At 43.3% G+C, this 26,947-nt stretch overlaps 1 protein-coding gene across 1 annotated transcript in view; it reads right to left on the bottom strand.

The window, feature by feature from the left end:
• Nucleotides 1-26,947, bottom strand: part of Tmem182 (transmembrane protein 182) — a 49,055-nt gene that overhangs the window by 11,782 nt on the left and 10,326 nt on the right. Inside the window, exon 4 of the mRNA XM_032899534.1 lies at nucleotides 4,063-4,200. Coding sequence (XP_032755425.1) covers nucleotides 4,063-4,200 — 138 coding nt within the window. The remainder of the gene's footprint in view (nucleotides 1-4,062; nucleotides 4,201-26,947) is intronic.

The following is a 26,947-nucleotide window of genomic DNA, read 5'->3' as shown; positions in this document are numbered from 1 at the left end:
CTTCAACCCACAATTTTTCCTGCCTGCAAGATATGCAGGGACAGGAGCCTGGTACAACTGTGATCAGAGAGGCTTCACCCAGCAACGGATGGAAACAGATGCAGAGACCCACAGCCAAACATTAGGTGGAGCTTAGGGTAGCTTTTGGAAAAGGAGAAGGAAGGACTGTAGGAGCCAGAGAGATCGAGGACACCATGGGAAAACCCACAGAATCAACTAACTTGGGCTCATAGGAGCCCACAGAGACTGAACCGCCAACTAGAGAGCATGAATGGGACCGACCTAGGGGCTCATATATAATGCATGCAGCTTGGTCTTCATGTGGGACTCCTGACAGCAGAAGCAGAGACCGTCTCTGACTCTCTTGCCTGCCTTTGGATCCCTTTCCCGAAACTGAGCTGCCTTTTTTAGCCACAAGAGGGGGTGCTCCTAATTATACTGCAACTTGATACGCCCAGGAGGATTGATATTCATGGGAGGCCTCTTCTGAGGAGAAAGGGAAGGGGGCTTGGGGAGGGAGAGGGTGGGAAGAGAGGAGAGAGGGGAAGCTATCATTGGGATGTAAAGTAAAGTAATTAACTAATTAATGAAAGATATAAAAATCTTCTCAGATCTTTCCTGTATAGGGTTGGGTGAGGCTGACTTCCTTTAGCTACTATGTGGCATTTGTGCAAAAATGTCAGACCCAGGATAGTGGGAAGTGCAAGCTTTCCTGTGTAATAGCGTCAACAAGCAGAACGTACATGTAGGCATGGTCCCACATAAAGCAACCGAAGGCATCATGAAGGTACCACTTGGAGGGGCAAGAGGGTGGCAGGGTCATCATGTTCCCTTAAAAAGGTTGCTCTGGGGATGATGTCTAGACTCCAGTTCTGCAGATGATCAGTTATGAGGCAGGCATACGTCTTCATACAGCTTTTATCAATCATTCTATCCTCAACCTCATCCCGTAGAGTAGTACTCAGAGTGAAAACAGACCCTTGGCTTTGAGAAATAGTCCACTTCCTGTTAGGAAGTTCAGCTTCTGACCTGTTCTGGAAGGCTTCCCATTTCTTGCCCACTAGGAAAGTCATGTTTGAAAGTGGCTTCAGCAAAGCCACCATAGCCACGTATGTATCTATTTCTGGTCTCCTCATACAGAGTGCTCTGTGCTTGATAGACTCCACAGACTTGCATAGTGCAGGCACTTGGGCAGCTGGTGCAGCTAGAGATCTGTGAGCCTCTCCTGTCAGCAGGTTCCTTCCTAATCCCTTCCTGTCCTGGTCTCAGGTCACCTTCTGCTCCAACCAGGGCCTCCCCACATACTTTCTCTGTTCCTTCTATGGAAGAGTGTGGCTGGAACAAGGTTTGCAGAGTACCCTCCTGTGAACCTTATGTTCAGTCTCAGCCAGAGGGGAAAGAGCCTCTGAGCCTAACCCACCCACATGCTTCTGTTTTTCGTGATTGATGTCTTCTCCCTGCACATATGGGCATCTCTGATATGAGGCTGCTGTGTGGGTGTTCCTATCACATGCAGAAATAAATGTAATTTCTTAGGAAGAAAGCACAGGGAACTTTTGCTGACTCCTTGAGCTTCCAATAGAAAAGAAGCTGTAGACACTACAGTCTTCCAAACCAGTCTTTTCTGCCCAAGGAGGCCAAATACAGGGTGAGGCCACACTGCTCTCCAGGCCCCACTCTGAATTGGCACAGCATAGAGACCAACCCTTTGCCTACCCGACAGCTGCAACTTCAGTGTCCCTCTGCCAAGCATGGAATGCCCTGCACAGACTTCTGCTGATGACAACAAGCCTCTGTATTTGTACACACCGGAATGGCCATTTGGAATTCGGTTGTGCCCTTCCCTAAGAGTCATCTGCCCAAATAAATACTCAGCCCTGTTTGTGGCATTGGTGAATTGCCACACTACCCTGAGACCGAACTGCACCTGTTTCTAAGTGCCTGACAGAGCACGGGAGAGGAGCAAGGCGATCTGAGAGAGACGCGAGACCAATGGTCTGACAAGCCCGAGGAAGAATGGGAATTAGGAACCCTTGGCCCATAGACTGAAATTTCCTCATTTTGAAATTTATGAGACCTAACTAAGTGAAGTATTCGAAGCTCAATTCAGTGCAATTCTGAATGGCAGAAGGAAATTATTCCTGGATGATGAATCCAGGGCAAGAAAAGCAGCCTGTGTTTCTCTTGTTTCTCCATAATGCATCAGGTAACTTTGAAAAGATAAAATTGTCACATTACCGGTAATAGACAGACATAAGATTGTAAAGTTCTTCTGTTGATAGTGTCCAATTTTAACACGAGATGTTGGCATCACTGTTGCTTAAAGTCTACATTTCATGGTAGAGATTTCTAGCAGAATGTTACCTTTGGTCATCTCTGAACACATGGCTTTTTCCTGCCCCAAACAATATAGTGAACTTCGATGTTTTGTTTCAGGTAATGTTAGTTTCCTTTATGTGCTTGCAAAATCATGCACACATGTTTTATAACTGTGCCATCGAGAATATTAGTTAAACTATTCTTGTAATCACCTACTTTACTAACTTTTAGCATAGGCATCATACCAGCTTAGAGGAAAATGGCATTTTTAAAAAAAAAATCTCTTCCAAAAAACATAGGACTATCCTTTGCATAAAACATCCCAAATAAGTAAATACATAGAAACAGGTAGACTAGTGGTTTCATGTAGAGGGGAGATGGGGTTCCTTTGCAATGTGATTCAAATATTCTGAAATTATATAGTGGTGATGTTCGTATGAGTCCATGAATGTACCAAAAAATCTCACCGAATTACATACTTAAAAATGGTGGATTGAATGGTATGTGGGTTCTTAGTAAAGATGGGAAAAGATTCAACAGCCATGAGCTCTAGCAGATGCATCCAACACAAAGAAAGGCACCAGAAGACAGGGTAAGAAAGGGACAGAAGCCATTAAAGAGGCTGCTACCCAGAATGACACGCTGTCAGCCGAGCAGCCACATGTGATGGTTATCTTTACTGCGAAGAGCTAAGCACTGTGTCACGTTAACAGGGTATTGATAACAGATCATTGATTGTGTTGAAGAACAGCATCATGGGCCACCACACAATGATTCTAAAGACTGCCCATCAGTTCTGTCCCCGTATCCTTCATGATGGCTTCACATAGAAACACTACATTCTCATCTCAGAATATAGCACTACCATGGTGAGTTTGGTCATGCATGGCAAGTCCATATGTCCTATTGGTTTGCTGTTGTTGCTGCTGCTGCTGCTGCTGCTGCTGCTGCTGCTGCTGCTGCTGTTGTTGTCATTGACGTGTTTTTGCTCTTTGTCTCCTTGACACAAGCCAGAGTTACCCAACAAGAAGAAACCACAGTTGGAAAGATGCCTCCATAGGATCGTCCTACACGCAAATCTGTGGGGCATTTTTTAAATTAGTATTTGATATGGAGGACTTAACCCATTCTGGTGCTAGTACCTCATGGACCAGTAGTCCTGGGTTATATAAGAAAGGAGACTGAGTAAGCCATGTGGAGCAAGTCAGTAAACAGAGCCCACCACGTTATCTCCTTCAGTTCCTGCCCCGACTTCCTACAGTGATGGACTTTGGTGTGAAAGTGTAAGTGAAATAATCTTATTTCCTTCTCAAGTTGACTTTGGTCACAGTTGGTTCATCACAGCCATAGGAACCCTAACTAACACAATCTACCACTCTAGAAATATTGTCACTGTCAATATCAGCCTCCCACTTAATATATTATGATATGGTATAGAAAGCACATCACGGATGTAAAATTGTAGTCTCTTATCCCTTACAGACACCAGAGTGGATAACTAGTCTCTGTGTTTTCATTTGTCTGCATGTCTATTTTTGTCTACACAGTGTTTACATTCACTAGGTAATGGCTTCACATGGAAAATGTGGCGTTTGGAGAAAGTACGATGTAGTGAGCAAGCAAGAACTCCAGTATCTGAGCACCATGGCATTACTATTAATAAAAGTCCAAACTCTAGACCTATGTCTAAAACAAAGCTATAGGGAACATGGCTAGATAGCATGCCTTGGATGCTGTACCTACCTGAGGCAATGTATGAGCCTCCTCCGGCTTTATAAAGTAAGTGACTGGAAAAGGGGGCTGCGCAGATGATCAGAAAGCTTCCAGTCAAGGCAGCCACGACCCCCAGGAGCAGCAGGACCGCCCAGAAGCCACGGTAAACTGGAAACCCAAGAACAAAGAAAGAAACACGTTAGCCCTGGTTGTAGCAGGCTGTCGCACAGAGAGTTTGTTCCTTATCCTTTATTTCATTCAGGGACAGCACTGGGCTGAAGCACAGTGGACCAAGGTTGATCTTGAACAGGGATCCTTAGCAGACAACCAGGCTCAGCCACGCCCATCCTGTGCTTCCAGCTCAGCATTGGCAACACGCTCATTCTGAATATGCCACAGGGAATCCATTTCTCTGACCTCATTTTTTCTCTTTGGAAGGGGAATACCTAAAGATCTGCCCGGTGTGACCACAGATCAGCTATCCAACAGCCACACAAAGGCAACCCTGTAGTTTATAGACACTGACTCATCATGCTAAGGTGGTAACTGTTCAATGGTGGCCCCCTCATAACCCTAACCATGACTTCTATACAGACCCTGGCCCTCAGGGAAACTATTCTTAAGATAATAAAACCTACAGCATTAAGAAAGGTTTGTATCAGAAAAAGAATATAAAGAATAATATATATATAAAAAGACATGTGTGGGATGTGGCTTTTGTTAAATATTTGCATTACAGGAAGGAAGTGTCAACATGGCGTTGTTTGGAAGTCTATTACTCAAGGACAGACAGGGCAGAGGTACTCCATGCAGCTGGTGATTAATGGATTGTGGGTCCGGTGATTTATAGTAATCAAACGGAAAGGCATGCTAATGATCACTTTTGAGCTGGGTAATTACCAATCTATTAAACAAATTCATCATTTTCCCTAAGGCAAAAACGCTAAAATGAGTTCTCGTGTGTGTAAGTCAGGGTGAGCTCAGTGAGAACTATTAGTCAAACTATAATTTTCTTATGGAGCATATAGAATTTTTATTAGGAAATAAAATGTATTTTTCCTCAATTCTACCTTCAAGGAATAAACATGTCAATTGCCTGTAATCTTAAGGAAAGAAGGACAGGATTATAGAAAGCTGAGAAGACCGACTATGACAGTTGAGTGGGAAGAAAGGCCGCTATAGGTTGGAGGTGATGAAACCTTGATTGCAGGGGTGACAAGATTAGCTTTCATCTTACTTTTCAATGCTGACACTTGGCCTTAGCTTCCAGGCTGGCTGCAATATATATCTTGTGACTATAGTCAGGCTGACAAAATATTTGGTAGTCAAGAAACACAATTTATTCCCAAAGTGTGTCTTTGAATAACCCCAAAGAGGCACAGCACCCAAGATCTGGGAGATGATCCATGCTTTGCATGGAGGAACCTGGGAAGGGGATCTTTGTTGTCCAAACAGTGGGGAAATCTCTGTTAAATATTTTCTTTTGTTTCTTGAGGTTTTTCCACGTGGCACAATCACAGAGAGCTATCCCACAGTACTGGAAGCCTAAAGGGTACTAGAATTCAGTCAACAAGTGAGAGGAGAAGGAGGAAATTTTGCAGGGAAGATCACAGGTCTATGCTGGAGCCTACACTAGCATCAAGCTCACCCTCACATTCCACACGCACAGACACCCAAGGGAGCATGACGGTCTTCGAGGACAAAATTAAGTTGTGAAGTCTCCTGCACCCTAGTACCAGCCCCAGACCGGATACACCAAATGCAGGGCCCAGGGCATCTGACAGTTCAGTTAACATTGAAAATGCTACCATAAATATAAAGGACAGGATGAAAAGACTGATTTCCTGTTGAAAGAATAGGTTAATGTTTTCTGGATATTTTAAAATATAAAATCAGAAACTATAATATCCAAACCGGTCTAGGCTACAACTTAAAGCTCTTTTATATAGCAGGACCATGAAACTCTGACCAATGCTTTAGGGAACAGTCAAAGAGTCAGCAAACACGAAGGCACTAATTCTGGGACAGATTCCAAGCTGGCATTAGGGGAGCTCTGTGAACTGCAGTCACTGCTCTTGAAATGGATAGGACCTGAGACAAACAAACTAAGCTGGACCTCTGGATTTGCAGTAACAATTTGTGAAAATATAAAAGCCCGCCAGGGGTTCAGCATCACAAAGGAGATGAGGAAGGGAGAGTGAGAGGCTTTTGCGAGTAGCAAATTAAATTGTTTGATATGAATGAAAAACAGGGATAGACACTGAGAAAACAAATGGAGTTCTAGACACTTGTGTGACAGAATCAAAGGTTCCCCTATTTGTATCAGAACAGCAAGAGCAGAGGCAAGAGATTTTAGTGTAGAAACAAAGTTACCCCGAAGGCAAAGCTGATCAACACCCCAGGAGCAGAGGGGAAAGATACATTTATAGCTTCCTTAGGTATCTGTGCACCAAAGCATATATACAAACAGACAGGCAGGCAGGCAGATACACACACACACACACACACACACACACACACACACACACATACACACACAACAACCAAACTTTAAACTTCTGTCAACATAATGTAGTAGAAAATTATAGGTATTAGAATTGGTGTCCTGTGTGTTTATCCCTTCCTCAATGGGTCTTCCTGAGCTTCTGCTTCCCAACCACTGTACCCCTTCTGGTCCCCTCCCCAATCCCTTCCCCTAACCCTCCTCCTCTTCTCCTCTGTGAGATTAGAGGCCCCTCTGGATAACCCCCACCAGAGACATCAAGTGTCAGCAGGGCTGGTAAATCCTTTCCCTTTGAGGCCAGACAAGGCAGCCCAGCTAGAAGAACATAGCCCACACACAGGCAACAATTTTTTAGGGTAGTCTCTGCTCCAGTTGTTTTGAACCCACATGAAGACCAAACTGCACATCTGCATCATAAGTGTGGGGAGGCCTAGGTCCAGCCGGTGTCCTTTGATTGGCAGTTCAGACTCTGAGAGCCCCAAGGGGACAGGTCAGTTGACTGTTGGTCTTCTTGTGATGTTCCTATTCCCTTTAGGGCCTTCTATTCTTCCTCCTGTTCTTCCATAAGAGTCACTAAACTCCATCTACTATTTGGCTTTGGGTCTCTACATCTGTCCGAGTCAGCTTCTGGGTAGAGCCTCTCAGAGAACAGATCGCAAGGCCTCTTAATGGGACCCCCGTTGGAGGAATTAGAGAAAGGATTGAAAGAGCTGAAGGGGCTTGCAACCCCATAAGAACAACAATGCCAACCAACCAGAGCTCTCAGGGATTAAACCACTACCCAAAGACTATACATGGATTGGTCCATGACTCCAATCGCATATGTAGCAGAGGATGGCCTTGTTGGACACCAATAGAAGGGAAGTCCTTGGTCCTGCCAAGGTTGGACCCCAGTGTAGGGAAGTGTCCGGGGGCAGGGGGGGGGTGAGGTGGGTGAGGAAACACCCTTATAGAAGAAGGGAGGGAGATGAGATAGGGGGCTTATGTCCTGGAAACCGGGAAAGGGAATAACATTTGAAATGTAAATAAAGAAATATCCAATAAAAACAAGTTCCCACACTGACTCCTTTTTTCCAGAGAAACTTTTATGCAACCATGGTATATACTTACATAAAAAATATACAAACAAGTATTTACTGATGATAGATTACTTTCTTTAGGATAATACAACTTAGTTGGTAGAGCGCCTGCCTACCATGCACCAAGTACTGGGTTTGAACCCCAATGTAAATTTGTAAATATTATTCTGTGGTTATATCTGTTATGCCTTGTAGTAAAATGCTCTTGCCAATAACACAGTGGACACTAACACATTTGTCATGGACAAATGATGGAGCCAGCTTATCAGTTCTAGCTGACCTGTTACGATGCCACCCCATGCTTGGTGCATGTATCTGTGGTCACATCTACATCTGTATCTGTCTGTCACCTTAGAGGCATGCATGCAACTGAAGAGGCGGTTCAGTATCCCACTGTCCTTTGGACAGGCCTTGTGATGCAGGAGGGTCAGGGGTCGGTCTAAAGACGTGTTAGAGAGTGGCGCATCTGGAGCTGATTTTCCGGAGCGAAGTAAGATTTTAGCATTGCAGTTGCTTTCACTGCGTATTTACTTGGTAGTTTTATTCTAGAAGCTCTGGATTAAGAAATCATCAACCCCGAACGCACCCGAAGCTCTCGGTAGTGCCTCATACTTGCTTCCATGTGCTCCCCTCTCTGCACCATCTTTGTCTTTAGCTTTCATTTGGGGAGCACTCTGCTGTTCCTCAGAGAGTCGCCCCTTATTAGAGGCTGTCTAGCTCATTAACAACAGAGGAGGTGAGATGGAAGGCTGGGCCCGTGCCTTGAGTAGAGCCAAAGAGATACACTCCAAACTGGAATAAGAAGGAAGCATGAGGAAACACTGATTAAATTCTGAGGAAGGAACAGGGAAGATCATTAAAGAACTCAGACAATTAATTCTGCACAGTGGTATTGTGCACAGGCACAGAAGTGCCTCTGTGTGTGTGTGTGTGTATGTGTGTGTGTGTGTGTGTGTGTGTGTGTATGTGGAAGTCTATACACACATGCCTCTGTGTGAGTCTGAGAGTGAGATTATGTGTGTGTGTAATTACAGTATATGTGTGTGTGCACATCCATAAGATACCGCAGACAGGAACTTAATAGCACAGTGATCGTAAATCCTGAATTCCTATATAAAGAGAAAACCAAAAAAAAAAAAAATACTCATTTTCCACTATGATTACACTAAAACCTCATCAACGTGAATGTGATGGGCAAAATCAACTTAAGCTTTCATTCTAAATTTCTTAGAAAATTTCATCCCAAGGCATTCACATCCACCAGGAACCCACAAGAATGTCCCACTGGGTTTAGCAGACGCATGCTGAAGGCTGCCTATATGCAGGGCTCAAAATTGATAAAGCACAACTCCTTCACTCACAAGCTCATTACAGTTAGAGAACACAGACTCATTTAACACTGTGATAAACACCCAAATGGAGGCAGGCTGTAGCAGATACCGTGGTGGTGTCATTTCAAAGGTGAACAACAATAAGAAAACACACTGTGGTTGGCCTTAATGTCTGCCTTAACGGTTCAAGAAGCAGCCGATGGAGGCCAGGGTCATTCCAGCTGTGGGGGTGTAGGGGGTAGAGGGATGGATTCCATGGGGCTATAGGAGGTGACATCTCCCACAACTACTGTACTGAGAGACCAGGAGGGACAGTGAAGCCTGTTTGACTTTCCATGTGGGAAGGCTTACAGGCCATGTCTTCCCAGTGCTAGAGTCGGTCCCTGGTGATCTTTATCCAGTCCTCAGGGAAACTGGTACTGAAATACATGCATCTTTGAGCTGATGGGGGAATGACAGAACAAGACCTCGTAGTGCTAAGTAGGAGCTCACAAGGGGCTGCCCCAGAGCGGAGCCACTGGGGCAGGGATGGTATGAGCAGTGGTGTCACTCAGTTACCAGGGTGATGAGAAACCCCCAAGGAAAATGAACGCCCTTGTCAGCGTTTACCTGCATACCCACATGGGTCAGGATCTTTAACCTTTTCTAACGTTATAATTTAGACGGCGAAACTTCCTTCACAGAGAGGATGAATGAGAAAAGCCAACAACGGTCACACCTCTGCTGTGTTTGCACACAACTGACCAGCTACCTGTAGCTCAGAAATACCTGTTATTCACTCTCCAAACCTTACTCTGTGTCTAGGGGCATGTATGTGCGCATATGTAAGATATGTAAGGCCTCGTGCATATATGGGTATATCTAAAGTAAGTCTAAGATGATAATCACCAAAAGAACAGGAGCTGAGCACATGAGCTCTCTGTAGCTAATACCATGCAGAGTCTCCTCTGCTTAATAATCGTATGATTCTCATGACTGCTTCAGTAGCTTATGAAGTAGAATTGTCTACGTATGTTCAAAGTGAGGATTCACTAGGAACATTTGTGCGGAGTGACTGCATAAACTCTAGCAAATACTATGCTGTGGTCATATATTTTGCATAATAGACATACATACACAACATACGTGTGTGCATGTGTTTGTTTATACATGTGTATATGTGTATGCATGTGGTTGTGTACACACATGTGCTTCTGTGTGTGTGTGTGTGTGTGTACCCCTCAGATGGACACAAAGCGAGTTCTTCCAATCAAACATGTCCTGCACAACTTTAGGAGCTTCATATGCTGTCAAGGAGATCCAAGCAAAGCCCCGGCTCTCCCTCCACAGCTCCTCCAGCACAAATACCTCCAGTGTATGTTGTCACAGCCTGAGTCAGGATGCTTGTCATGTGGGGTGGTAATATCACCCCTCATGTCCTTGAACTGCTTGTCTTGGCAGTGACAAACAGGACTAAAAATACAGGAGCATCTGCCCCAAGGCAGAAGAACTGTCTGTACAATGTGTCCACATCTGTGGCCTGACCCTGCTCAAGCAGTCACTTACCGCCATCAACAGACTATTTCAGACACAAAGGCACAGGGAGAAACCCAGTGACTATTAATCTCTCTGCTGTAAAACTAGCCAAGGTGTCAAGGAGGAAGTATGTTGGGCAGGAGGGAGAGGGCTCCCCCTTCACTTTGGCTTGGAGAAGCGTGTGTTTCTTCCAGAAGAGAGAATCCGGGTGTAAGTGCATTCATGCCTCCTATCCCATTAATGCTTCTTAAGGAGACTGACGTCAGAAATGGAATCTTCCACAACTCTGGGACAGAGGGCTTTGCAGTACTGGAGGTGGACAAGGTGGACATGGCGGTAGCTGCTGTTATAGGAATACATCTGGTCCCCAACCTACAATGGTCCTACTTGAAATTTCCCAACTTGAACCAGGTCTGCAGTCATTAGACATGGTAACCTGAACTGATCTCTTCCTAAGCTAGCAGCATGGAACCTCTCTACCAATAGTCTGTCTGCAGCATGAGCCAGCAACAGTTCCACAGAGGGAACTCAACTAGGACCTAGAGCTGGCCATGTTTCTGAGCTAGAACAGTGAGCATTTTCAACACAGGATGGCTTCATCAGGACACATCTCCTGGTAGGTCAAGGAGTATCTGTCATAGTACAGTAAAGCTTGGTAGCAGCAGCATCCAGAATGTTGTTATTTGGGGCAGGGAAGGAAGAGACAGTGTGTACAAAGTCCTGTGATGTTTGATCCAAGAGAGCACATGAGTGTCCTGGGCTTACCCTTCAGCTCAAAGGAGAGGTAGTATTTGCATCAGACTTCAAGGACTTTGCAAAGCTCTTTCTAATCTGCCTTCCTCCTTATGAGGTTTCTATCCTTCCTGCTCCACATCTAAATGCCGAAGGTCCAACCTTAGACCCAGTGAGAGATCACTGGCAAGTTGGAGACTTTGGGGAAGGAAACGAGTTTGGATGTGGTCACAAGGTTGGAGTGCTATAATGGAATGAGGAAAACAGAGCTGGTGCCTCTCTGCCAAGCAAGGGAGGTATCAGAAAACAGGCAACAGAGGTCCTCTCTGGAACCCAGCCACAACCTACCCTGACTCCCTCCCTCCTCAACAGTAGCAAACAAACCCCGGTTCTTAAGTGTTTATGGTAGCAGTCTGACAGAAGGCATTGCTTTCCCTCTAGGACCTAATCACCTGCCTTCTTTCTTTGAAGGGTTAGAGCAAGTTACTCCCTTGCATGTACATAAAGGTGATGGATAGGCCAAGAAAGAAAGGAGACAGACTAGAGAGATGGAATGCCTATCTAATGATAGATAGATGATGAGATAGATGCCTGTCATCAGTCATATGACCTTAGGCCTGTTTCTTGGCTTCTCCAAGCCCTAGTTTCCTTCCTTAATGTGTGACAATAATGTTAGCTATTTCCCAGTGCTGTAATCTTGAAGCACAACACCTGATCCAAGGACTCATTTATGTTCTTGACACAGACCAGACCCCAGAGTGAATACTTTGCACTACAGTCTCTCCATGTGTAACCCACTCCCACCCCTGGAACATAAACTCCCTCTGGGGCAGATAAGACTCACTAGTATTTCGGTTGGGGATTTAGCTCAGTGGTAGAGTGCTCGCCTAGCAAGCACAAGGCCCTGGGTTCGGTCCCCAGCTCCGAAAAAAAAGACTCACTAGTATTTCTAACTCAAGTGGAAACTTGCTTGACATGAATAGATGCTCAATAAAATATGAATGAGTGTATGATCATTAACTCTCCCGTTAATCTTCATTGGAGTCTCAGGATTAATGGGCTATGCTGTGCTCATGGGAACAAAGCGAAGCTAATTAGTTCAAAAGGAAATAAATCTACTGTCTAGACCTCTTGGCCTCAGTGGCTGACTCTGCACTTGGAAGAAACATTCTCGTTGAAGAGAAAGCTGAGTAACCAATGGAACAGATGCTAACACCTGGGCCTCAGAGCTGAGCTGGGTCTTCTGTCCCTGAGTTTCCTTGTCTCCTCACCCAGGAACGCATAACTGTGAAGCAAGAGTACAGGAATTTCCAGGACCCCCTGCCTTGACTCTGGCCCCACTCTGAACACCTAAGGCAGGCCAAGTTCCCCGCCCACTGATTTCCTTTTCATTAAACAGAAAAATCTTATTGACATCTAAAACTTCCTTTGGCATTAACAGCAAGTCACAAAAGGCAATGCTTATGAAAATATTCACACATTTTAAAATATGAAATTGTAATTGCCTTGCCCCCAAATCATTGAGCAGATACCAGGAAAGCACTAGCAAAAGCTAATGAGAAAGGAGTCTATTCTGAGTGCGCTGGGACCTTGCAAAGATTCTCTTCTGAGTGTCCTGGGATCTTGTAAGAATTCTATTCTAAGTGTCCTGGGATCTTGTAAAAATTCTACTCTAAGTGCCTGGGGTCTTGGAAAAATTCTATTCTAAGTGTTCTGGGATCTTGCAAGGATTCTACTCTGAGTGCCTTGGGATCTTGCAAGGATTCTACTCTGAGTGCCTTGGGATCTTGTAAGGATTCTACTCTGAGTGCCTTGAGATCTTGTAAGGATTATACTCTGGGTGCCCTCGGATCTTGGCATCTCTATTTTTCTCTTTCAGATGAGTTGATTCTGTGAATCTTTAACACTCTGAGATCTTTTCAGGAAAGTTTGAGACCTTTCATGAACCATCATGAATGTAAATACAGAGCCTTCTTCTTCAAATGTAATTCAAGATAGTTTTTCTGCCATCCCACCAAAGAGAAAATTGTTTAAGAATTAAAGTGTTAATTTGCTTTGCTATTTCCCTCTATGTGTATCATAAGATAAACCACCACCACAGCAGAAGGTGACCAGCAAGTGAAGTGAATCCCATTCTCACAGACACCAAATTGAAACTCTTGTCTTCCGCCAGGTACTGCACAGGTCATCAACGACAGGTGCTGCACCGTAAAATCAAAACGGCATAGAATGTAGAGGAATGCTCGAGAGCATGGCAGTCAGTCCTGGGCTGTGCCTATGCTGAGCACAACAGGTCGATGCTACTTTACACGGGATATTGGAAGGATCCCAGGCCCCATTTTAACACATTGCTCAAAGCTTATTGTGGAAAGTGATTTTGAGAGGAGGAACAGGCAGGAAGGAAGGAGGAGAGGCAGTCAGTCCCGAGACAGCACAAACAAGGGGAAATGGAGGTGGGGGTACAGCAGGATCTGCCAGTGACTTGTTATAAAGATACAGGACAATGGTAGGTGTGATGCTAGAGAAGGGACCTGGGAAGAAACAAGATGTGCTCCTTGTGAGATAGTCGTTTTTCTAAGTAACAGTTCTGACTCATGTTTTATGGCTTTCCTCCAGTAATCATTTCTTTAAAAAAAAAATCACTAGTAAAACACCACTAATTAACCCTTTAAATCTTGGCTATAGATCCCCACCACAGATGGGTGTCAAGACAGTGAAGGAAACAATTTGGTTTTCCATGAGAGATACTAATAAGAAAATGGCAAAAGTCGTACACCTCCTTTGCCGTTCATAGAACTTGATATTCCCCTGGAGGTTAAATATTTTTGAGACAAAGCACTGAAAACATGATAGTACCTCACGGAAATCAAATTGTCTGGTGGGGGAAAGTAAATGAGGTGGGGGCTGTTCCCAAGGAACCGAAGCTCAAAAGACAACACACAGAGTTTCAGAAAAAAGTAAAACCACGAGCAGACGAGGGCTGCGCCTGCTGGGATGGCGATCTGCCAGGACCCCTCAGCTGACGTCCCTGAAAGAGGCTCAGCCAGTAGAGAAGCAGGAGCTGGAGGGGTTCAGACATGAGTCACATGTGTCAGGAGGAAATCTTAGGAAAGGGCGTGTAAGGTAAGTGACAAGACAGCTGGAACTTCTGTGACACTCTCATTTACCTTATGACAAACTTTCTTATATTGTGTATACACGGTTAGCAAGTCTGGGGTCTGCCATCCTAGAATGCGCTGTTTGGCTAAGTTAATAATTTTAAATTAGGGGGACTAAGGGAGCGGCACACGCCACTGCAGGGAACTCAGGTCACACCTGCTTGTGTGTCAAATGTGTTGAGCCTCCAAGGACCAAAACTATTTCTTCTGGTTCCTTCCCGGAATTTTTGTTCCTCTAAGCTCTTAACAAAGAAGAAACCACAAATCATCCAGTGCACTTGGATGGAGGTTGCCCACGTGAAGTTGTCCTGTATTTGGGACATCCTGAAGACAGTCACCTGTAATCTGTTGTCTATTGTGCAGCTCAGCCAACTTCTGCCCCTAGCTGGGTGGTGTTTCTACCAACCCACAGAATTTGTCTAAAAACCATTTACTCAGTTCCCTTCCCCCACAATTCACCCAAAAGTTCCATTCTTACTCATCTTTCCTCACAAAAAAAAAAAACCATATGGAAGTCCCCAAATCACTCTTGGCTGGCGGGTAATTGCAGATCTCATTCCTCCTTTATCCATGAACTCAATTTGTAAGTCTTTTCTTCCGCTACCTCGTTTGTCCATCCATGTCAGCAAATCTCCACAGGGCTGAAGGGAGGCTTTCCTGTGGTCCCCTCAGTGGACTCACAGCATCACGCTCTCAAAACTAAGCAAGAGGCATGGGCCTGGACCTTCAAAGTCAGCTTTCAGAAACTACAGTCAGAAGCACCTGGCGGGGATCTGCCCTCTTCCGGGGCTTTAGCCTAAGGAATGCAGTGCAATACACAGCACACAGCATTGGCTCACTCTCCTCTTCCCCGCTGGCTGTCCTGGTACTAATTACCATGCACACTTCAGAACCACCCTCCCTGACTCTGTGTTTCCTCTCCTAAGCCTCAAAGGTCACCTCTGCTCTTCTCTACTGAGTCCAGTGCAAATGCACCTTCAATGTGTCTGTGATGATCTGTGTTTCCTGACCTTCCGAGTCCCCACAGGAAAGAAGCACCTCTTTCAAACTGCTCATTCTTTTATTTTTCTTAATTTTTTTTATTATATATTTCTTTACCGACATTTCAAAGATTATTCCCCTTCCCGGTTTCCTGTCCATAAGCCCCCATTCCCTCCCCTCCCCCTCCCCATAAGGATACTTCCCCCTATACATCCCCCTTATTGCCCTCCCCCATATTCCCCTGCACTGGGGGTCCAACCTTGGCAAGACCAAGGGCTTCCCCTTCCACTGGTGCCTCAACAAGGCTATTCTCTCCTATATATGCTGTTGGAACCCTGGGTCAGTCCATGTACAGTCTTTCGGTAGTGGTTTAGCCCCTGGAAACTCTGGTTGGTTGGCATTGTTGTTTTTATGGGGTTGCGAGCTCCTTCAACTCTTTCAATCCTTCCTCTAATTCTCCCCAAGGGGGTCCTGTTCTCAGTTCGATGGTTTACTGCTAGCATTGACCTCTCTATTGGACATGCTCTGGATGTGTCTCTCAGGAGAGATCTATATCCAGTCCCTTTCCGCATGCATTTTTTAGCTTCATCAGTCTTATCTAGTTTTGGTGGCTGTATATATATGGGCCACATGTGTGTCAGGCTCTGAATGGCCATTCCTTTAGTCGATGCTCTAAACTTTGCTTCCATATCCCCTCCTATGAATATTTTCTCCCTTTTAAGAAGGAGTGGGAGCATCTGCATTTTGGTCATCCTTCTTCTTGAGCTTCCTGTGGTCTGTGATTGCATCTTGGGTAATTTGAGCTTTTTGGCTAATATTCACTTATCAAATAGTACATACCAAGTGTGTTTTTCTGTGATTGAGTAACCTCACTCAGGATGATATTTTCTAGTTCATTCCATTTGTCTATGAATTTCATAAAGTCATTGTTTTTGGTAGCTGAGTAGTACTCCATTGTATAGATGTACCACATTTTTTAAATCCATTCCTCTGTTGAAGGGCATCTGCGTTCTTTCCAATTTCTGGCTATTATAAATAAGGCTGCTATGAACATAGTGGAGCATGTGTCTTTGTTATAAGTTGGAGCATCTTTTGGGTATATGCCCAAGAGAGGTATAGCTGGGTCCTCAGGTAGTTCAATATCCAATTTTCTGAGGAACCTCCAGACTGATTTCCAGAGTGGTTGTACCAGTCTGCAATCCCACCAACAATGGACAAGTGTTCCTCTTTCTCCACATCCTCGCCAGCATCTGCTGTCACCTGAGTGTTTTATTTTAGCCATTCTGATTGGTGTGAGGTGAAATCTCAAGGTTGTTTTGATTTGCATTTCCCTGATGACTAAGGATGTTGAACATTTCTTTAGGTGCTTCTCAGCCATTCGATATTCCTCAGCTGAGAATGTGTTGTTTAGCTCTGTACCCCATTTTAATAGGGTGATTTGGCTCTCTGGAGTCTAACTTCTTGAGTTCTTTGTATATTTTGGATATTAGCCCTCTATCAGATGTAGTATTGGTAAAGATATTTCCTAGCCCTCTATCAGATGTAGTATTGGTAAAGATCTTTTCTGAATCTGTTGGTTGCCCTTTTGTCCTAATGATAGTGTCTTTTGCTTTACAAAAGCTTTGGGGGTTGGGGATTTAGCTCAGTGGTAGAGCGCTTGCCTAGCAAGCGCAAGGCCCTGGGTTCAGTCCCCAGCGCTGAAAAAAAAGAAAGGGAAAAAAAATCTTTGCAGTTTTACGAGGTCCCATTTGTCGATTCTTGATCTTAGAGCATGAGACATTGGTGTTTTGTTCAGAAAATTTTTCCCAGTGCCCATGTGTTCAAGACTCTTCCCTACTTTTTCTTCTATTAGTTTCTTCTATTTCTTCTATCACTGGTTTGATGTGGAGGTCCTTGATCCACTTAGACTTAAGCTTTGTACATGGTGATGAGAATGGATCAATTTGCATTCTTCTACATGCTGACCTCCAGTTGAACCAGCACCATTTTTTGAAAATGCTATCTTTCTTCCATTGGATGGTTTTAGCTCCTTTGTCAATGATCAAGTGGCTATAGGTGTGTGGGTTCATTTCTGGGTCTTCAATTCTGTTCCACTGATCTACCTGCCTGTCTCTGTACAAATACCATACAGTTTTTATCACTATTGTTCTGTAATACTGCTTGAAGTCAGGGATGGTGATTCCCCCAGAAGTTCTTTTATTGTTGAGTATAGTTTTCGCTATCCTGGGCTTTTTGTTATTCCAAATGAATTTGCAAATTGCTCTTTCTTTCTCTATAAAGAATTGAGTAGGAATTGTGATGGGGATTGCATTGAATCTGTAGATTGCTTTAGGCAAAATGGCCATCTTTACTATATTAATCCTGACAATCCATGAACATGGAAGATCTTTCCATCTTCTGAGATCTTCTTCAATTTCTTTCTTCAGAGATTTGAAATTCTTGTCACACAGATCTTTCACTTGGTTGGTTAAAGTCACACCAAGATATTTTATGTTATTTGGGACTATTGTGAAGGGTGTGATTTCCTTAATTTCTTTCTCAGACTGTTTATCCTTTGAGTAAAGGAAGGCTACTGATTTGTTTGAGTTAATTTTATACCCCGACACTTTGCTGAAGTTGTTTTTCAGGTTAAGTAGTTCTCTGGTGGAACTTTCGAGGTTGCTTAAGTACACTATCATATCATCTGCAAATAGTGATATTTTGATTTCTTCCCTTCCAATTTGTATCCCTTGGACCTCCTTTCACTGTCTAATTGCTCTGGCTAGGACTTTGAGTACTATATTGAATAAGTAGGGAGAGAGTGGGCAGCCTTGTCCAGTCCCTGGGATTGCTTCAAGTTTCTCTCAAAAAGAGCCCAGGTACAGATAGGTTCAGTGCAGAATTCTATCAGACCTTCATAGAAGACCTCATACCAATACTGTCCAAACTATTCCACAAAATTGAAACAGACGGAGCACTACCAAATTCCTTCTGTGAAGCCACAATTACTCTTATACCAAAACCACACAAAGACCCAAAAAGAAAGAGAACTTCACACCAATTTCCCTTATGAATATTGACAAAAAGTACTCAATAAAATTCTTGCAAACTGAATCCAAGAACATATCAAAACGATCATCCATCATGATCAAGTAGGCTTCATCCCAGGAATGCAGGGATGGTTTAATATATGAAAATCCATCAATGTAATCCACTATATAAACAAACTCAAAGATAAGAACCACATGATCATTTCATTAGATGCTGAGAAAGCATTTGGCAAAATTCAACACCCCTTCATGATAAAAGTCCTGGAAAGATCAGGAATTCAAGGCCATATCTAAACATAGTAAAAGCCATATACAACAAACCAGTAGTTAACAAACTGCTCATTCTTAAGGGGAAAACCACTGCGAAGATCCAGGGCACAGCTCCCGGAGCTACTCCCTGTGTTCGTAGGGGAGCTTGTTTACACCTCTCTGTGAGCCAACACATTTTTGGAAGACTCCCCTCCCTAGCTACCGGACACAGGTTACTGTTAGAGCAAACATCCACAGATGGTGGGACAACTGCTGTTGCTCTGGAAACAAATTATGACGTTGACTTTCATAAATGTTCCACAGGACATTAACTAAAGCAAAAGGCCATGGATGTAAGCATAGCTTTGGCCGTGGTCTGACAGGAGGTTTAAGAATACAAGAAACCCCTCATTAAATGGGGAAAGTGCATTTTTAAATACCTGTACTTACAACTCAGCTTCAGTTTATCTTAATAATCCTAAGCTAACTCACAAAGAGCAGAAAGGCAGCAAAGAAAAGGTGGCATTCATTAACTATACCTAAACTAAGAAGGAAAGTTTGAATCTTCTAAATTAATCAACATGTTTTGTCTTAAATTATTATGAGGAAAACAACAAACAGAAAGGTTTCCATCCATCTTAGGGTCTCACTGCTGTGAACAGACACCATGACCAAGGCAACTCTTATAAAGGATGGCATTTAATTGGGGATGGCTCACAGGTTCAGAGGTTCAGTCCGTTATCATCAAGATGGGAGCATGGCAGCATCCAGGCAGGCATGGGGTAGGAGGAGCTAAGAGTTGCATCTCTTGTTCTGAAGGCAAACAGGAGAAGACTGGCTTCTAGGAAGCTAGTTTGGAGGGTCTTACAGCCCACGCCCACAGTGACACAGTTCCTCCAACAAGGCCACACCCACTCCAACAAGACCAGACCTCCAAAGAGTGCCACTCCCTGGACCAAGCATATTCAAACCACCACACCATTACAATGTCATACAGAACTAAAGCCTCCTAAGTTTTTTTTGAACCCTCACTGAAAATTCTACAGATACTTCAGACTGTGGAAAGTTAAGAGTATTAAAGATGGGTAGCCAAATCCTTCATGGATTATCCTTAATAGCTATATGGGAGAAAAATATATCCTATATATCACCTGTCTCTGTATCTACCACACTTTCTACAATGTAAAATCATTTTTGATATATTCCCTTGGCAGACCATTAGCTTTCACAAGTCCAAAAGCAAAGAATGTCAATATTCACATGTGAAACCTGATCTCTCCTGTAACTTCACTACCCAGCGTCCCACCGATAGATTTGTAAGTACCTTGATTTATTACTTTCTTTGCTCTATGACTACAAAGGATCATGTAATCCCCTTCTAAGGCAAAAGACAGTGTCCAGCAAGTTGGATCCATGTTTTAAGGCCACTTTCACTGATTTTTGGAACAGAATTAGGTAGCACTTATTCTTTTTGGAAGGCGATCTTGTTGATGTTGATATTACCAAAAGATTAATTGTGACGCAAGAAATAGGCAGGGAAGCAGCTGATAGTTTAGCAGCACCATTGAGTGGAAAACCTACACCTCATTCCTTTGGCTTCCAAGTGGCTGCTTCAAACACTGAACTGGACCAATGAAGATTCTCATGTAACACACGAAAGCACAGCACATCAACTGTCATGAGCATCACATGTAATCTTAGCTTCATACATGTTTCCTTAGCTCTTTAAACTTGTAGTATGAAAGGGAATTAAATCACTTCATAGTGCTACTAGTAAGTTTTATAAATTTAAAAAAAACAATAAAAACCTGTCTTAAACATTTTATATGTCATTAGTGGTAGTAGGTTTCTACAAACACATAAAATGAAATAAAAATGGAAATAATCACTAAGAAAGTCAGATGACATCACTTTGACATTTTTGTCTCCAATCATTGCAAATTTCACAAGGTCACATTCCTAAGGTTGGCCTGCAAATTCCAACAGTGCTCGTGTTCATTACAATTTATGAAACCACATCTTGGAGGAGTGAATGGATCTCAGCCTGTGGGTGTTGACCCCTTTGTGGGTCGTATATTGGCTATACTTCATATCAGTTATAATTTACATTACAATTCATAACAGAAGCAAAATTATAATTATGACATAGCAACAAAATAATTTTATGGTTGGGGGTCACCACAGCATGAAGAGCTGTATTAAAGGGTCTCAACATTAGGAAGGATGTGAATCACTGGACAATAGGTTGCTCTTTGTTGAAAAACACTCTTCAATCTAGCATTAAAGATGATAAGCCTCTATCTTCAAGGCCACAGATATCAAAATAAGAATAAGTTATTTTCAAGATTTGAAAGAACTTCATAATCAACAGAATTTCAAATGCCTTATGATATTGTGTTCCAGACCATGGATAACAAGCAGATGCCTCCACTGACCACCCAAAACCTGATAGTCAATCATCTCCTCCCTGCTGATCAATGGTCATCCTCACCCTGATGTTCAGCTGTCTCCTCCCTGCTGATCAATGATCACCCTAAGGGTCTCCACTCTGTCTTCCTCACTTGTTCTTTGCTCTGTCATTCTGTCCTATGGTCACTTAAACTCAACAACATAACTGATGGACAAACATCCTAGGACAAATCAAAACTCCTCACTAGGAAGCAGCAACTTTCTTACTTAAGAAAAGTCACTCCCTGACCCACCCTGGCACCATAATCAGTCAAACTGTCACCTGACCAAGACAACCACCTCTGCTTGCCCCTGACCTTTATGACATCACCTGTGATGGTTTGTATATGCATGGTCCATTGAGTAGCACAATTAGGTGTAACCCTGTTGGAGTAGGTGTAGCCCACTGAGGGTGTGGGCTTTAAGGCCCTCGTCCTAGCTGACTGGAAGCCAGTATTTTGCTAGCAGCCTTCAGACAAAGATGTAGACCTCTTAGCATCTCCTGCACCATGCCGGCCTGGATGCTGCCATGTTCCTGCCTTGATGATAATGGACTAAACTCTGAATCTGTAAGCCAGCCCCAATTAAATATTGTTTTTTATAAGATTTTCCTTGGTCATAGTGTCTGTTTACAGCAGTAAAACCCTGACTAATATATCACCCTAGAATTTACTTAGTCTCCCAGAGGAATGGACTTCCAGTCATGATTCTCCTGCTTTTATCCTATGCTGAGAGGAAAAATTTTTTCTGTCTTCTTAATCTTCTCAACTGGCCATTTGGGAACTAGGTAGCTCTTCCTGACTCATTAGAACCCCCAGAATTGGGCCTGTGGTCTGAGAGTCCAGTTGGTCTAGTGCGCTAAAGAAGTACAATAGGCAAAACATTTGACTAAATAGTATTTTCTGTTGCCTTGGTGCTAAGCTCCAAGGCTCCTACTGAAAGTTCTCTGGGCTGGCCCCTGCTCTTCTCTGTGAATGTGTCAGCAGAACATCCCAGAGCTGTTCTTGCACTGACCTGTCCATCTGCCTGCATTCTGCAAAGAGTTCCCTCTTGTATTGAAGCTTTAACACTACCCCCATACAATGATGGATAACTGTGCATTTCCTGCCTTCAACCTGAGGTTCTAATCCCAGGGCTGATGTAATACTCCCTTAGCATGCTCAAATGCTTGCAAAGCCTGCCCAGCCTTCCTCATCTCCAGTATTTATAGCTCCATCTTTCTAGTTGCTAAGGACGAAAAAGGGTTATCAACTCAGTATTCCTTATGTCACCTCTTACATCTAATCCATCAGTAAACCCTACCAGCTGTCCCTACATGACACAACCAGGTAAGGAGATTGGTGCTTCCAGGAAGATGAGGTAAACACACTTGATTCTATTCTCTCTTCCCAGCACAACAAAACGCCCTGGATATCACATAAAATGAATGGTAAAAATAACCCATAAAAGTAAATAGCAGGAGGCAGGCAAGCTAGGGACCTTGAGATTTAAGGAACAGCACAATGGTGGAAGCCATGAGCACTCTTGTTGCCCCGTATGTCCCAGAATTGGAATGAAGAAGATACACAGATAGCTTAAAAATAAAACAAAAGTCCCCTGCTCAGAAGATCCACTTGTGGTTACACTGCCATTGAGAAAAACTTGCCAAAGAACTGATCCTGAGGTTCCTGGGGCATCTTTCAGGTTCTGTGGTCTCAGGCTGAGACCCTTGCAGTTTCTTCAGGATTGAACTACAGCTGCTGGTTCATGCATGCTGTCTGTCTGCCAAGAGGACTGGACGGACGCTGCTGGCTTGTGTGTGGTGTCTGTTTGCCTAGAGGACAGGTCTGCAGCTGCTGAGTCATTTTTGGTGTTTGCTGTTAACAAGGAAGATTAGGCTTGTCCCCAAAGAACTATTGATGAACTGGTCCACCTCCCTCATAGCCTAATAACTATTTTCCCCACTTCCTCTGCTGGGTTGGTGAGCACAATGAGAGGTTGAACTCTTATTAAAGTAGGTTGGAAAAAATGTATGCCTACAAGTCTCTCACTATCTGTCATCGGAACAAGGAGCGTTCACACACAGGTGCCACAGATTATAGAGGGAGAAGCTTAGAAACCACCTCCAGTGAGTATAAATGAAGCCACCCTTTCCCTCTCCAGAGTAGTGTCAAGAGAAGTTGACTTAAATCATAGTTTTAAACAAGGTTCATGATCATATAGTATTCACTAATTCAATTATGGATAATGCCAAGATCAGGGAAATTGTGACATCAATGAAGACCAGAGTTCTCAGATGCCAAGGCCAAGGCTCAGAGACTTCCCATCTGATGAGTCCTTTGAAGCAGTTCCTATGAAAATGCTTTAGGAACAAATTTAAAAATCCTAGAACCCAACAAAAACTTGGAGGAACTATAAGCATTTTAAAATAAAACTCGAGTTATCTGAAATAAGGGCAGTGGAAACAAGTAATAAATGTGTTATATTCCCAGATGAAGAATGGCAAGGAAAGAGTCAGTGGGGTTTGAAGGAAGCAACCGAAATTCCTTTATCTGAACAAGATATAGACAGACAAAAGTGAACATAGACGATAGGTGCTGTGAAATTATAACAATGAAGGATGATGTCATTATGCAGGTAAAGGCAGGTACAGGACAGAATGAGGTCTCTCATTGGACAAGAAGGAAGGATAGGTGGGAGAAAAGTTTTAGAGGAGGAGGAGACTGGAGGAGAGAGCTAGCAGCCGAAAGAACATGGAGGTGGCTGTTAAGATTTCTCTCTGCACATTTACAGGTTGTTATGAATACTCTTATGGGATGGGTGTATACCAGATTTTGTGTGTCTAGATGAGCAACATATATCTTGTCTAGGTGGGCAATTATATCTTATCAACTGATTCAGAGGTTTTTGTGTTGTGTGTTCTTTCATGTGGCGGTTTAATTGAGTTCAAAAGAGTGTGTGGTGGCTGGACACACTGAGCCTCCACAGAATTGGGATGTGTATGTCTGGCATGGTGGCAACCTGCCTCAGGAACTAGATGGGTAGAGAGATTGTTGCCAGGCTCAGAGAGTAGCCATCAGCAGTGTGATATGGGATGGAGCTTAACAGGTAAGACACTTTGTTGCCTGAGATGAAAATATCCCACAGATGTCTTGTGGCCCTATGGTGCCGGTTTTAGTGCAGATTAAAAGAAGCCATTTATTTAATTTTTCAGCAACAGGTGGTGCCTAATATGGGGTGGGCTAAAAGAAACATTTTTTTTTAATTTTACTGCAACATAACACAATATGGATGGTGTGTATCTTCTGTGTCTCATAGGTAGAAGAAATAGGAGGATAAGGCTGAAAAACAAAACATTCAAGAAAACACTTGCGGAAAGTTTTCAAAGTCACCAAAAGCTATACACGTGCAGACCAGAGTAAAGCCCGAACAATAAAAAGCCAAAGAAACTCAGTAAAACTCTAACAGTGACAACTGCATCATATTTCTGACTCTTGCAGAAGACAAAAAAAATATTCTCAAAACAGTGATGAAGGATGACTTTTCCCATAGACAGAAAAAAGATAACAGTGAATATTTATCACCAGTGAGGGGGTCGGGGCACTGGGCACATCTTCAAGCTTCAGACACAATAAATACCTCGACTGAGGACAGCATCCAGCAATGACAGAGATACAAGGCCACAAGGCCACAATGGGAAACCAGCCACCATCACAACTGTTCAAAAACACAAAAGGAATCTTTTAAATAAGAACAGGCCACCCATGCTCCAGCTAACCATGACCACCAGAACCTTCACAAAAAATATCTGGCATTCAATAACATGTAGTCATCAAACTTTGTTGAATGAATTTTAACCAATATCAAGATAAAGAATGCCAAATTTCGGTCAAGTCACATGACATGCTATTAAATGATGATGTTCTTAACAGAGTAGTAATTATAATGACAACAATAAAATTTTAATCTGTGTGAAAACTGTCCCAAAGTCTGATGTGGAAATGGACATTCAAGCATATAGACTGACGTCTATATGCAGGTGAGGGCAGGCACAAGATATGGCAAGGCCTATGATTAGGCAGTGAAAAAGAAAGGTAGGGACAAAGTTTTTGAAAGGCAAGAGAGAAGGAGAGAAGAAGGAAGAAGAGAAGGTGGAGGAGATGAAGGATGACCCAACCCTATGTGGTTTTGGTCAGGTGGCTATGAATATGATATAAGTGATGGATTATTACAGGACAATTTGTCTTATCTAGGTGGGCAGTTAATATCAATTTTAATTGGCTCTGAGTTTACTGTGCAGACATTTTGTGGAGTGAGAATTTACTGGTATAAATCTGACTGATAAATTACAAGCTTCTACAGTGTTGATTTTACTGATATACTGGGAATTGTGACAATAACCACAGGGAGCAGATGCTGGGAATGTAAGCAGAGTCCATAGCAGAGAGCCACGAGATAGATGGCTGCTAATGGGGCTAGCCATGGAGGAGGAGAGACCACCAGGGACAGAGAGTATAGCAGGAGGTAGTGTGGCATACTATATTTATTATTTACTGCTATACACACATGCACCCTCACACATGCACCCTCACACGCATGCAGGCCAGCAAACAGTCCAGGAGGGAGGAGCCATGATGAATGCTTATGGGCTGATGGTGTCCTATTCTGGGAGTTCTGAATGGAGGAAGCATCATAGGAGTAGCTGGTGTTCATTGGATACCAAAATGGCAACTGTTCCACTAAGTACTTATGCTGTTATCTCTATCCGTTTTACTCACAGCCGTATGAAGTGGCTTCTATTTTTATGTCCCTTTTACAAACCAGTTTGCAAAAGAAGCTGTTGTGAGGGCTCTTAGCTCAAGTGCCCAGGGCCAGAGGCTGCTCTGAAGGCGAGAAGCTTGGTTTGTAACTCCTCACAGAAGCTGACCAAGTGCCAGTCCCTATGTGACACCTTCTCTGTGCAGCCTGTATCTGGTCCCCAGAGGAGTTACTTGGTACCATGGAGACATTTCAGCTGCCCATAGGAATCCCACTCAACCTTCCTTTTACTATTGATAGAACTTAAACGATCCTAACTCCCTCTACAATCTTTTACTTCCCTCAACGTGCTGTGCTGAATACCTCTGTGTGTGTGTGTGTGTGTGTGTGTGTGTGTGTATGTTTGTGCACACATGCATGTGTGTATGCTGTTGTTGTTGTGTTTTGCCTTAACTATACCATGATAGTTCTATGAGGGCAAGAATTTGAGGCTTATCCTAAAACATTCAGAATAATGTAAGGTCAGGTATACTGTAGGCACTTAGTAATCTTTTAAAAAATTATTCCAGTTGACGCTTTGATGTGCCTTCAGTGGAAAGGCAAAGCAATAATGTTTACAGACAAGAAATCTAGGTGGACTCCCTGCTCCCTTTAGGGTTGCATACTCTGATAAAAGAAGATAACTGTTACCACGTGGCTGCGGGCTGAGGACTGCAACCAGGCAGCACACAGGCAGGGAGAGCATGTGGGATTCAACTTTGGGTCAAAGTATTCTGAGAACACGCCACAACTTTAAGGAAATATGATTAAGAACAAAGTTACAAATGCCCAGTGCAGACACAAAACACTTCTAGTCGTACTCTCCAAATGACACAACATAGTTACTACTGATTAACCTGTCACATCACACTGGAATTATAAGTCACTAAGGAGGGCTGGAGGGATGGCTCAGAGGTTAAGAGCACTGACTGCTCTTCCAGAGGTCCTGAGTTCAATTCCCAGCAACCACATGGTGGCTCACAACCATCTGTAATTGGATCAGATGCCCTCTTCTGATGTGTTTGAAAACAGTGACAGTGTACTCACGTACATAAAATAAGTAAATATTTTTTTAAAAAAAAAGCCACTAAGAAGTCATCTAAAGGATGTGCAA

This window comes from Rattus rattus, chromosome 4, assembly GCF_011064425.1.
Source record: "Rattus rattus isolate New Zealand chromosome 4, Rrattus_CSIRO_v1, whole genome shotgun sequence".
In the NCBI taxonomy this organism is placed as follows: Eukaryota; Metazoa; Chordata; class Mammalia; order Rodentia; family Muridae; genus Rattus; species Rattus rattus.
Note: the sequence above shows the minus strand (reverse complement) of the source record. Positions and strands in the feature narration are given on the sequence as shown.